Source organism: Ixodes scapularis, unplaced genomic scaffold, assembly GCF_016920785.2.
Source record: "Ixodes scapularis isolate PalLabHiFi unplaced genomic scaffold, ASM1692078v2 PGA_scaffold9__187_contigs__length_104089568, whole genome shotgun sequence".
Classification (NCBI taxonomy): Eukaryota; Metazoa; Arthropoda; class Arachnida; order Ixodida; family Ixodidae; genus Ixodes; species Ixodes scapularis.
The window spans coordinates 56,179,689-56,193,643 of NW_024609884.1; the positions used below are offsets into that span (position 1 = coordinate 56,179,689).

The following is a 13,955-nucleotide window of genomic DNA, read 5'->3' on the forward strand; positions in this document are numbered from 1 at the left end:
GTGAACTATTTCATGGATCAGCTTCGGCCCATCGCTCTCGCCTTGCAAGAAACCCATCTTCACACTGATTCCTTTAATATTTTAAGACATCATCAGGTTTTTAGAAAAGATCGCCCCTCTTCCACCCCTTCTGGTGGTGTTGCAGTGGTCGTGCAGAGTGGAGTTGCTTGCTCTCAAGTTCCGCTCTGCACGCCGCTGGAAGCTGTTGCAGTACGTCTCCTTCTGGACCGCCTTGTAACAATTGTTTCTTTATACTTACCACCTAACATTCCTTTAAACCTTCAAGAGCTGCAGGGACTTATAGGACAGCTCCCGCAACCTTTTTTTAATTTTGGGTGATTTTAACGCCCATCATCCTATGTGGGGTAGTACCCGTCAAGACTCCCGTGGTGGTGTGATTGAACGTCTTTTATTGTCTTCGGGGCTGTGCCTTCTTAACGGGAGAGAGCCAACCTTTTTTAGTGCGGCACACAATTCATTCACATCCATTGATCTTTCTATTGCTTCACCTTCATTACTTCCTTGCTTCTCTTGGAAGGTTCTTCATAACCCTTTTGGAAGTGATCATTATCCAGTTGTTTTAGAGAGTACCGTTCCATTGCCTAATCTTTTAAAGCGGGTCCCTAGGTGGAAGTTAGACAAGGCAGACTGGGCGCTTTTTAATCTTCACTCCACTTTAGATCCTTCGCTTCTTTCGTCTATGTCCCCTGAGAACGCTACACTTTATGTTACTGAGCAGATACTAAAGGCTGCTCAGCAGTCCATTCCACAGACATCTGGTAATATACCCAAAAAATGTAAACCTTGGTGGAATAAGGAGTGTGCCACAACCCGGGCGGACCAAAATAGGGCGTGGGGCAGATTTCGCAGATACCCCACTTCAAGCAACCTTGTTGAGTTCAAGCGACGAAAAGCCAAGGCTCGTTGGACTAGGAAGCAGGCAAAGCGGAAGTCGTGGATGAAGTATCTCTCTTCTTTAACCAGCTTTGTTCCAGCCAAAGAGGCCTGGGACAGATACAGGAAAGTAAATGGGGATTACAGGTGCTTTGCCATTCCAACGTTTAATGCCCCTTCTTTATCACTAAAAGATATTGGCAACATACTCGGGGAACATTTTTATAATTCATCTAGTTCGGCCAACTACAGTGTTACTTTCGGACAGTTAAAAGCTCGTGTGGAACGACAAAAGCTTGTCATCTCAGGAGGAAATTCAGCATCCTATAACCAACCATTTACGCGATGCGAGCTTGAGATGGCTCTTAATGTGACAAAGCTTTCTGCCCCTGGTCCTGATGGAATTCATTATGAAATGCTGCGCCGCCTTTCTCCAGAATCCCTTGAAAACCTTCTCCTGTTTTTTAATCTTTTGTGGGAAAAGGCATGTTTCCCTCGGGCTTGGAAACACGCACATATCATCCCCCTCCTAAAGCCTAGCAAAGACCCCTCACAGCCATCAAGCTACCGCCCCATTGCACTAACAAGCTGCCTTGGGAAAACATATGAAAGGCTTATAAACAGGCGACTAGTCTACATGTTAGAAAGCCAGAGGGTATTTGATAACAATCAATGTGGATTTCGCCAAGGTCGATCTACCCTTGACCACTTAGTTCGCCTGGAGACTGTGATACGTGAGGCATTTGTAAACAGGCAGCACTGTGTTGCGGTTTTTTTCGACTTGGAAAGGGCATACGACACAGCGTGGAGGTATGGGATCCTCCGAAACCTGTATGCCTGTAATATCCGGGGCCGTATCCTGCGAAGCATAAAAGAATATCTGACAGACAGGACTTTCCAAGTTCGTCTCGGCTCAGCCCTATCTGATTCCTTTGTTCAAGAAAACGGAGTCCCTCAAGGGGGTGTTTTAAGTGTTACTTTGTTTTTGCTAACAATGAATTCACTCGCACAACTGCTGCCACCCTCTATTTCATATTCTCTTTATGCTGATGATATACAGATTTCATCATCGTCTTGTAACCTTTCTAGTTGTGAGCGCCAGTTGCAGTTAGCCATAAAGAAACTGTCCAAGTGGGCCGACGAAAATGGGTTCAAGTTCTCTGCTTCAAAAACGGTCTGTGTTCCCTTTTCTTTGCGACGTGGGCTCTCTTTGGATCCATCCCTGGAATTGCATGGAACTCCTATACCTGTTAGGAAAGAGCACAAATTTCTTGGTGTGATATTTGATAGAAAGCTTAATTTTATTTCCCACCTTAAATCGCTGAAGCAAAAATGCCTTCAGTCGACAAACCTCCTGAAAGTTTTATCTCACAAGTCTTGGGGGTCCGATAGAAAATGTATCCTGCAGCTATACAATGCCCTTGTACTATCCCGCCTTGACTATGGTGCAGTAGTGTATGGGTCGGCTCGGCCCTCTGCCCTTAAGATGTTGGACTCAGTTCACCATCTCGGCTTGCGACTGGCAACAGGAGCTTTCCGGACGTCGCCCGTCCTCAGTTTGTATGCAGAATCCAATGAGCTGTCCCTGAACAAACGACGTACATATCTTAGTCTAACATATGCTTACAAGATTCTGGCCGACCCTCAGCATCCAACTTACTCTTCCCTCACAAGGTCAAGGTTCTATCGCCTTTTTGAAAATAAATCAAGCATTGTAAGACCGTTAAGCTTCCGCATTGAACATCTTCGCTCCTCGCTGGACCTTTCTCTGGACCAGGTCGTCCTCGTTCGGAAAGTCAACGGTATTCCACCTTGGAAAACACAGCGAGTTGAATCCGACTGGTCTCTCGCAAAGTTCAACAAGCACGGCATTTCCCATGCTGTAATTAAGCAAGAGTTTGCTGAACTGCAAAATAAGTATGATGGTTATCTTCATGTTTATACAGATGGCGCCAAGACTTCATCTTTCGTTGGTTGTGCTGTATACTCTCAAAGCTTCTCCAAGGTTCAACGAGTTGATTGCATTGCCAGCATTTTTACTGCGGAGCTCTATGCGGTATCAATGGCGATTGACTATATTATCAGTAAGAAAATACTGAGGGTGGTCCTGTTTGTTGACTCTCAAAGTGTGATTCTTGCAATTTGCTCTCTTAAAGATACTAAAAATATGCTTGTACAACAAATTCGATATAAACTTAACTCTGCTTTGCATGAGGGTCAAAATATAAAATTTTGTTGGGTACCTAGTCATATTGGCATTCAAGGCAATGAAGAAGCCGACAAGCTTGCAGGATCTGCTGTGAACCTTCGACAATCACTGTCCTGTTTACCCTATCAAGATATTAAGCCCCTGGTGAAGTCCTCGATTCTTCATTCTTGGCAATTGGAATGGGACATGGAGTGTGATAACAAGCTCCATGTTACCAAACCTGCATTGGGAGTTTGGGAAAGCTCTTCATGCAAGAGCCGACTTCATGAAACATTGTTGTGCCGCCTGAGAATTGGGCACTCATTTATAACTCATAGGTATCTGCTTTCGGGAGAAGATCCACCCGTGTGTGATCAGTGTGGTGACAGGCTCACTGTTTTACATATCTTGTGGTTGTGTCCCGGCCTTCAGCCCAAACGCCGCATTCATTTCCCTGAATTTTTTCAATATCATATCCCATTTCATCCTGCTTTCCTTGTGGGAGAGAATCCTCTAGTCCCTTTTGAAAGAGTAATAGAATTCCTTAGTAGTACTGGCCTTTTACACCGACTCTAGCCTTTTGGTCATACTTTTGTGAAACCCTTCCTTTAGTACAAAGATCCTTACAATTAGTTTGGCGCAGATGGCCTCGTAGCTATTGCGCCATAAACCCCCAAAATCTCTCTCTCTCTGTGCAAGGCACAAGTGTCGTCTGAACCACAGTCTTAACCACGTTTTGGTGCCTACGATATCCGACGACGTCCGCAAAACTGCGGCACCAGTCTGCGCACGTAGTATGAACGAAATTCCGAAAGACAGTAGTCACAAACGGCGAGACAACGACGGCAGCTGTGACGTAGGAGACGGCGGGACGGCCGGACGGCTCCCAAGGCCGTGCCGGAGCCGGACGGAGCCCGAAGTCCGACGCTTTGGTGTGACCAAACCAGAGAAGGCAGTAATGACCTTATTGTAATTAAATTACATAATTTTCTGTAATAAGTAATGTAATGAATTACTTATCTGTACTGGTGATTTAAAAATGCAATGCGTTGCTTTCAGGCAGTAATTTTGAGGAAATTACTCTTACTTTCGTAATTACTTTTGTTCTAGGCCATCAGAGAACAAATTATGAGGCGAATCGAGAGAGAGACACACACACACAAAGGTGGGGTCGAAAGGCGAAAGGGATGAAGAAAAGCTTTCGAGTGAAGGCATACTGAAAGGCCACGGTCAACGAAACTCCAGTCAAGGCGCATTCACTGTGCCAAGTCATCGCGGACTGTTCCAGGCTACACTGTGGAGGGAACGTCACTAAGAACAACACATTTTGAAACCTGCGACGAGGAGTCAAGAGTTAATCTTAAATCTGTTGCCAAGAATCCAGAACTTCCCGTGAGTGGCCCTGTCCTTCGTGGGTTAAGATGCTACTTGTATGCATGGGTGTACCAACCGGGGGGCAAGGGGAGCGCTTGCCCCCCGCCCCCCCCCCCCCATAGTTCTCAGAGTGGGGGGGGGGGGGGCAAGGCATGGTGTTTTTTTCCCCCTCCCCTCCCACCCTGAAACAGCCGCCACTGGGCAGGGCAAACACTGGCCGGCGGCACCCAGGAATACCAAGGACACCACCCCCCGACCCGCGGAGGCATATTTTTAACGCGCAGGCGATACAAACCCTGGCAACGGCGCTCACGCCGGATTAACTGATTCGTGAAGATCGATCGATTTTTTTTTTTTAGATCGAATAAACGTTGAGTTTAACGGGATTAGCCAGCTCATCCTCAACCTCGCTCACTCTTCTATAGTCTGACAGTATTACGCCTAAACAACAAAAACTTACTCTGCCATATTTCAGTGATTTGTTCCAGCTTTTGTTTCAACAGAGCTTAGATCAAGAATTTTTACTTAAAGTCTGGAAACACGCAAAAGTTATTCCGGTCTTTAGGTCTGGAGACGTTTCGCTCGCTAATAACTACTGTCCGATTTCTCTAACAAGCATACCCTGCAAACTTCTGGAACATGTGATCTACACCTACCTCGCTAATTACCTTTTAGATTCTAACTCTTTTTTTTTCCCGTACAAGCACGGTTTCCAAAAAGAACGATCTTCCGAAACTCAACTATTTGAATTCATTACCGATATACATAAGAACATTCACTCACGGGTGAAGACGGACGCTATTTTCGTCGATTTCACAAAGGCGTTTGACCGAGTTTTGCACCAGCGCCTATTACAAAAATTGAAACTTTAAATATTCACCAGTCTCGTGGTAACTGGAACAGGGAATTTCTCTACCTTAGAACTTAATCCGTTTCAGTATGTAACGTCTCTTCTCGCGTTTCAGTAAAATGTGGAGTTCCTCAGGGATCGGTCCTTGGTCCGCTGCTTTTCTTAGTTTATGTAAATGATCTTCCCAACTCCATTTGTTCAAAAGTCAGACTTATTGCGGATGATTGCGTAATATATAGGCGTATCGTCTCAACAGACGACAGCCTCACCCTGCAGCGTGATCTAGATTGTCTATCATCATGGTGTGAGAAATGGCAAATGACCATCAATATCTCGAAAACTAAATTTCTTACTTTTTCTACAAAAAAAGCGACGATTACCAACAACTACGAAATAAGCGGGTATAGTCTTGAAAAAGGTTACAAATTATAAATACCTCGGTGTAACACAGCCCACTGTTCGCAGCCCACTGTCGTCAAACGGGCAGAGTCACGAGAGCTTGCCAGAATGCATGGGATGCAGCTGGCATCCTCGACATAATGTGATACATGTTTTCCCCTTCTTTTCTTTCCCTTTTACACACTTTCTGTAGTGTGTATATTCTGTACAGATATATATCGGTTTTGTTTTTTTCACATGAGGCGGCGGGCTGGCAGGGACTCTGCGTAAGGGTTTTCAGGCTATCTGCCTAGCTCCGCACACCATATGTGCCCCTTCCAGTATGTGCAAATAAAATTATTATTATTATTATTATTATTATTATTATTATTATAACAATCCTATTTTCGGCTCACAAGTAGTTTGTGCCAAAACAGAACAATATTGCTTTTTAGTTCCCGTTATTTCGCGATTTTCCATGCGTCTGCATAAAACTAAACACAGCACTATCATGCTCGACGTTGCACATCCGACATTCCTAACTCTCCCCATCTTCCTAAACGTCCGTGTGTGTCCTAACACCAGAAACTGAAATTTGAAAGGTTAAAAACGGCACGTTGCGAATATAGAACCCATACTTTCATGCAAAGCTAACGTCAAGTGACTCAAACCGGAAGACATGCATATTTACAATAATATTATTATCTCTTATGGAGAAGGCTCAGCAACCGTTGCATTCGTTTTCGCGTACGAAACGGCGACTCCCAGAGAAAGTAAGAACGCAGTGATTGCCTTTATTTTAACAATGTAAACACACTTGCAGGCGTGCGTTGATGAAGTCTCAAAATCAAAACACTCGTAGCGTGATTCGTGACTGCGCCCGTTACTACCCAACCTCCGGTTGTCACGCCAGTTTCTGGAAGCAGACACTAAAATTGCAAGTAAACACACAAAAGTGACACCGATACAATTATCTTGCAGTATATCACCTTATTTAGTAATAACTGTGTCGGTAGGCACTACATGTTGTATTTAAGCTAAGAAAAAAAACTTTTTGTGAGAAAAAAAAAACAACTAAATCTTAGCGGTAAGTTTGGTAACAGTGTATGTTGCCGAATCTTTAGAAAAGTTCGGCAAAAGTGAGACTCCGCCGAATCCCAAGATTCGGCACAGAATTTTCGATTTGGCAAAAGTACGGCCAATTACTAGTAAAAATATGCGACCCGGGGGGGGGGGGGAGGGGGGGAGGAGAGTTGGTCTGCCCCCCCCCCCCCCCCCCCCCCACTCAAAAACAAGTTGGTACGCCACTGCTTGTATGCTTTGTTCTCCCCTAAGTTGACAGTGCGATGGAAGCAGCATGCTCGTTTCAGCAGTCGGGCTTCGATCTTTCGCCGCTTGATCACTCCCCCACCAATACCCACTCACAGAGAGCAAAGCCAGGTGATGAAAGGGTGCGGTTCACTGGTGCGACGAGCACCGCACTGTTAGCTTAGGGGTGTACAAAATATTGTCGGTAACGGCAAAAAATGGAGCAAAGCACCTTACAATGCGCAGATATAGCCGCTGGCTCGTTCAGGAGACGCCTGCCACCCCCTCTAGTGCCGTTTCTCCACAGAAAACATGCCGCCCCCTTGCGTGACAACGCGCGATAGTTCGCGCTCTTCTGGTGTTATGGAACAATACTCCTCGAGGAGAATGTTCGGGAATGCGTCGATCAGTCAGAAGATACAAGTTTTAGGCATTTCCTCAACCGCCTGCAAAATGAATTCGGGAACGATGGATCCCGTTCGCCAAACGCCACTCAAGTTTAGCACATCTCGCAACGGACGTTACGACTTCATGTAAAAACGAGCTGCAATGGCCCGAGCAACCGAAGCGGACAACTTATCCAAAATCAGGAGGACGGAACACATCAGCCATTATCCGATATCAGCTTCACCGTGAATGAACAGCGAAACCGTTGAGCTGTCTCTTTTAGTCATATTTTAAGAAGCTCTACATTATGTCTAACACTTCCATCGTCACGGGCATGAATAACTGCCTGGAAAAAATTGGAACGTAATTTCAAAGTAATTTTATGACTTTTCAAAAGTACTTTTAACGTAATGCAATTACTTTTTGTCTGCGCTAATTTGTAATGTAATTAGATTAGTTTGCGTATTTCTGAGGAAAGTAATGAGTGATGTAATTTAATTATTTTTGAAAAGTAATTTTGCCATCTCTGGACTAGTCCTTAATATCCGACGTCGGATCGGACACTTTTGACGCGCACCAGTCTCGCGCTAAGCGCGCTGCAGAGGCCCGTTACGCCAATCATGATTGGCGGTGTCCACGTGCACGTGGACACTGCCGGGCGTCGAGAGGAGACCCACGCTGCTCACGTCACCTGTTGCGCTTGCCCGGAGAAGCAAAAACCAACAAAAAGTAGCAACGTTGATGACGTTTAGCTCAATTTTGGCTAGGCCGACACAGTAGCCTTGTCTACGCGGTTGATAACGCCTCAATGCGCCCGCTAGAGTCGGCTGATTTCGGCAACTTGGCGCGTTCCAATGTTTGCCGAACCAAACTAGACAGAACTAGGTCGCAATATTTGACGTTTGGTCTTCCTAGGGGAAGCTTAATAGGACTGCATTGTTGTTGTTGTTTTTCTTTTTTTTTCAAAAACAAAAATCAAGGGGAGTCGCCCTACGCCCTCAGCACAGCCGCCAGGTGTCGCCATGTAGAAAGCATGAAGCAAAAGCTGGGAAACGGCCGATGTTTCGTCATTAACGGTCTCTGATTTTTATTTTTCGAAGTCAGCATTGTAGTACCTTTACAAGCGTCGTACAAAAAAAGTATTTCATAAATGACAATAATAATGATGACAGACATGCAACTTGCGACACCTCTTGGCGTTATCAAAAATGCTTTCGCCAATTACTTCACCAGAAAAAGAAGCGATGAGGAGCTCGAATTTGCGAGAGGAGGACACAAATTTTGACGAGCTCTTTCGCGCGCCAAATTATTTTTTTCGCGATAAATTTATTTGGTGTGTGCGTGTGTGTGTGTTTTACCACGCGCTTTCGAAGCGTTTGAGACGGTAAAAAAAAAAATAGCGACCTTGGAGTTGTCAGTGGCCCTTTAAAGGGGCCATGAAGCGATATCGGGTTGGAATGTTCATGTCTTTGCAGAGGCGTACTGGTCCTATAGTCTGGCCCGAGTATACTCGCTCAGATCGACGCTGATTTAGAAGCTTCTTTGTCGCGGTGAAATCGCGAGGATAAAAGGGGACTATTTGTTCCAGTCTTGCCTTCACAAAGCTTGATGACGTAATTCTGGGATCGAAATCACCGTGAATCATCGAAATCACAGTCGATCGCGGCTCTTGGATTGGACACGAGAACTTCGTGAGCCCTCGACTTCGGTTCGTAACAATGAATGCCTCGGTGGACACTCGGAGTGGCTCTTGTCCAACCACTGCTGTGATGAGAATAGCCGAACAATGCCTGGAGCTCAGCACGCGCTTTCTACTTCGCCAACCCCAGCGCGTGGCTATGATTAACGTTGGCGTCATTTATAGGATAGGCACCAGGCCACGTGGCCGCTTGTCCTGGCTCCAAGTTGACGAAATGAACGATGCCCATATTTCTCGAATTTATTTGCCGACGGCCCTCGCTTAGAAAGAAAACTGAGGCGTTTATTCGGTTATTAAGCGTAGGGAGTGATTCTGAGTAGTATTTAGCGAAATTACAAAAAAAAAAAAATAATTTCGTAAGCTCATTAAGAAATCTTAGTAAACAAGCTGTTTAATCTCAAAACAGACTGTGCGTATTTCGCTCTCCTAACTCAAAACTCTATTCTTGTTACATCCCAGCCAGAAAATTTGCTAGTGGAAGAATGCAGTGAAGTACTCAAGCTAATCGACTTTGGTGATGCTCGAAGGGTCTTGGCTGCTCCATGCAAGGTGGCTTTGGTTGGGAACCCTGAATTTTCCGCTCCTGAGATCATAAAACAAGGGTCAGTCACTACAAGGGCCGACCTCTGGTAAGTCCTGAGTCATAGAGGGACTCTTTACGCAAATCACACATTTCATGGTGAAGCTATTGTTCGCTGTTATTTTTACTAATATGTGGAGTGTCATAAAAAACCGTGACGCACTTAACGTCGTTTTAGAATCTGCTGATTTAGTTATTCTCACAGAACCGTGGCTCTCTCCTAAAATACGTGACAGCGATTTTTTTTGCGTGTGGTAAGCGTTTCAATGTGTATCGCTATGATGGGGAATTCAGATCCGGTGGAGGTGCGTTAATTGCTGTATCTGAGAACATGGCATCTTTCTGTGTGAACATTTCAACTAATCTTGAGTTCCTTTGTGTATGCGTTAGTGCAAGCTATAAACGTATAGTTTTTTTTTGTGTGTGTGTGTTTGTAATAGACCGCCCAATTATTCTGCTACCTTCCCCAATGAGCTACGCGACGTTCTTAATTTGATGTTAACCAGGCTTCCGTTTTTGTCTTCGGAGATTTTAACTATCCTAGCATTGTGTGGACTGGTGTGTGTCCCTCTGTTGCCCCCAATCGATTATTTTGATTTCAACCTAATCAATTGGGTTAGGTTGATTTCAACCTAACTCAGCTTGTCACAAAGCCAACGCGTGTTACAACCACAACTGCCAGTTTGCTTGACCTAGTGTTAACTCCCTCACCCGATCTTGTTTGTGAAATTTCTCGTCTTCCTGAGCCCAGAGATCATTGTACGTTACACATCACCTTAAATTTACCTGTAGTTACTCCCTCGAAAGGATCAAATTCATTCGTGATCATAAGAAAGTGGATTTTGACGCCATTAACAATGAACTCGCTCTCTTTATAGATGGCTGCATCAACTCTTTCACAACGATCAGTTAAAAAAATGGAACCTTTTAAAAAGTATTTTAAATCACTCGGGGATACATACATTCCACTTCGATCGATAGCGTCCTACACTCATTCCTTTTGGTTCGACGTCTAACTCAAGCGGCTTTCCGATGAATAATAATAAAAAAAACGTTTGTTTAGGGCCGCTATAAGTCCTCTAATAAACCAGATCGCTGGTCAGCCCATCACGACGCTCTTCTGGAGTACAAATTTGCTATACAAAGCGCCAAACGTGCTTTCTTTAATATCACTTTGCCGACATCATTATCCACTAGTCCAGTGGTTCTCAAATGGGGGTCCGCGAAGCACTGCCTCATTACTTTAGCCCGGCAATAAAAGTTGTCTTACCTCAGATCGAGAAGAAATATGTGTGTGTGTGTGTGTGTGTGTGTGTGTGTGTGTGTGTGTGTGTGTGTGTGTGTGTGTGTGTGTGTGTGTGTGTGTGTGTGTGTGTGGGTGTGGGTGCGGGTGTGTGTGTGGGGGGGGGGGGTCTTTATTTTAGACGAAAGAGAAGTCTGGGGGCTGGAATAAAAGAAGACAAACTTGTCTTCTGACGGGACCCCAGCCCTAGTTTTTTTACAGCACTCGGCACAAAACAAAAAAACTGAGATGAATTATATTGCCAACGGGCACATGTAGAAAATATAAATGAATGCAACTCAAAAGCCGGGATACGAACTGCAGATAATGAGAGACTTAAAATATATGCTACAAGGTTATCTTTGAATGTCCGAAAGGAACCATTGTTTTGCACCATTTGAGCTATGGTGGGGTGTGTATTCAGTGTGTCTGGAATTATATATGAAAGTTGCTGGAAGCCATAATTTGTACGAGCTTTGGTTTTTACAAAACGACTACATCGTAGGCTGTAGTTTCCAGGTTTTTTTTTTTTTTTTTTGGATACGTGGTATAAAATAGTAATTGATTCTGTCTGATCTTCTTAAAAATATTGATTGATATATTTAGGGTCATAATTTGCTCTACAGTCAATATCTTATACTCCTGAAAAAGTGGCCATTGAGTGATCATATTTCTGAAGGTTTCCAAATAAATCGAACGACCTTTTTTCAATATTAGTAATTTGCTGATATTTGTTTTTGTAGTTGTACCCCATAATAATATACAATATTGCACTCGTGAATAAATAAGTGTATAGTGTAGTTGTAACTTTAACCATTTAGGTAAATATTTCCGGAGTTTATTTAATGACCCTATTGCTCTTGATATACAGATTCTCATTTTCTAAATATGGGGAGTCCAACTGAGGGTTTCTTCAGGCAAGACACCTAAAATTTGTTTGTTCTAACGCGCTCAATTTTTAATCCTTCAAAACAAATATTTAAGTTGTAGAAAACTGGTTTATTGTTTGATCTAAAAATAATATATATTGTTTTACCAGCGTTTAGAAGCAATGGATTACATTTTAATCACACAGACAAATTTTCTAGCCAGTTATTGGAGACTTGTTCGAGGCGAAGCAGGTCTCTGCTTGAAAAAAAGACGTTCGAATCATCAGCATATAAAATAATATCGCGTAATTGAGGTACATGCAGTCACAATGTCCTTTATATATAAAATAAATAATAAAGGCCCAAGAATAGAGCCTTGTGGAACACCGAATCTAATGGGTGCCAACTCTGACTTAAAACCATGTAATGTTGTATACTGAAATCGGGAAGATAAATAACTACGAATTATTTCCAGCGCATTCCCTCTGATTCCAAATGACTCCAATTTTTGTAATAGAATTGGGTGCCTAATTGAATCAAACGCCTTCTTAAAATCTAAGAAGATTCCAATTGTATAATCATTGTTTTCTATATTTGAAATTATTTTGCCTTTAATCTGTATCAGGGCAGATTCAGTTGATTTTTCCTTCTGAAAACCAAACTGGTGATCAGTTATCAGTTTATTGCTCGCACAGTCGTTATACAATCTTGAGTTAATAACTTTTCCCGTAACTTTTGAAAAAAGAGGGAATACAGATATAGGTCTAGATAATGCAGACTTTTGCAATTTTCATTTTATCTGGAAAAGTACCCGAAACAATAATCTGATTTTAGATATAAATTAAAGGGAGTAACACTAAGTCTATTATAACCTTAATTGGGATAACCTGATTACCATCATCACCGCACGCTCAACTATTTTTAAACGACATTATTATGCTACGTATTTCTCATTCATCAGTGGGACGAAGAAAAATTGACTTTGTCATATGCGGCTGGTCGGTGCAATGATAATTCGAAAATTCTTCCGGCAATTCGCTGGCACTAGACGACAAGAAATATTCATTAAACTTGTTCGCCAACAAGCTCCCGGCGTATGTGTAACCGTCAATTTCCAACTCATCTGGTGTAGCAACATGAATTATTGACATTATTTTGTCCATAGCGTTCCAAATTTTAGTAGGGTTCCTATAAATTTCTGAAAATTTATGTTGATAAAATGTTATTTTTGCTTTTTTTAATATCCAGTGCAAGTTTGTTCCTATATTTTTTATAGTCGCTTTGTGAACTCTTATCCTTAGTTTTGATAAATTTGGCAAACATTTTATCGCGCGCTGCTATCCGTTTGTAGAGTTCGCGTGTAACCCAAGGCTTTCTTGATTTTTTGCGTTTTCTTCCTTCAAGTAATGGAAAGGCTTTATCGTAGTACTCTTGTAATTTTGTTATGAAAGAATCGTAGGCTTTCCCTGGATTTGGTTCATTTAATATGTCATTCCATGTTTCTAACGAGACGAGGCTGTAGAAGCTTTCTAAAGTATTTTTATTTATATTCCTACAAAATACTCCATTATTGGTGGTGGAGCAATTATGTTGTGAATTTTTTTTTTTTTAAGAAAACAAAAGATGGGCAAATAGTCACTCAGATCTGCAGTTAGTACTCCAGCGAAAACATCTGAGCTTTGACAGTTTGTGATGCAGATATCGATCAAGGTTTCCGTACATTCGGTTATACGAATTGGGAGATTGATAATATTCTCGCATCCATTTAATTGAACAATTTCTTAAAAAATCAATTTTTATTGATTCCTTCCCTAGCAGATCAATATTTAGGTCACCTAGTAATGCTATTTACATCTTTGTTGAGGTAACATATTCTCTAACTCTTCCAAAAAATTTTAGAAAAACATTTAACACGCCAGATGGCGGACGATAAATTACAGCAATTATGACACTTCCACACATTGTAACCAAAGATTCGAAATCAACGTTTACACAAGTAAATTCAGATAGTACACGATACGTCATTTTACTTTGGAAATACAAGGAAACTCCGCCCCCGCGACGAGAATCGCGACAAATTGCTTCGCACTTGTGACCATGAAATTGAACAATATCTTTTTCGCCAGAATACCATGTCTCAGTGAAA

At 42.7% G+C, this 13,955-nt stretch overlaps 1 protein-coding gene across 1 annotated transcript in view; it reads left to right on the forward strand.

The window, feature by feature from the left end:
- Window positions 1–13,955, forward strand: part of LOC8035715 (triple functional domain protein) — a 259,166-nt gene that overhangs the window by 228,190 nt on the left and 17,021 nt on the right. Inside the window, exon 59 of the mRNA XM_042287363.1 lies at window positions 9,538–9,707. Coding sequence (XP_042143297.1) covers window positions 9,538–9,707 — 170 coding nt within the window. The remainder of the gene's footprint in view (window positions 1–9,537; window positions 9,708–13,955) is intronic.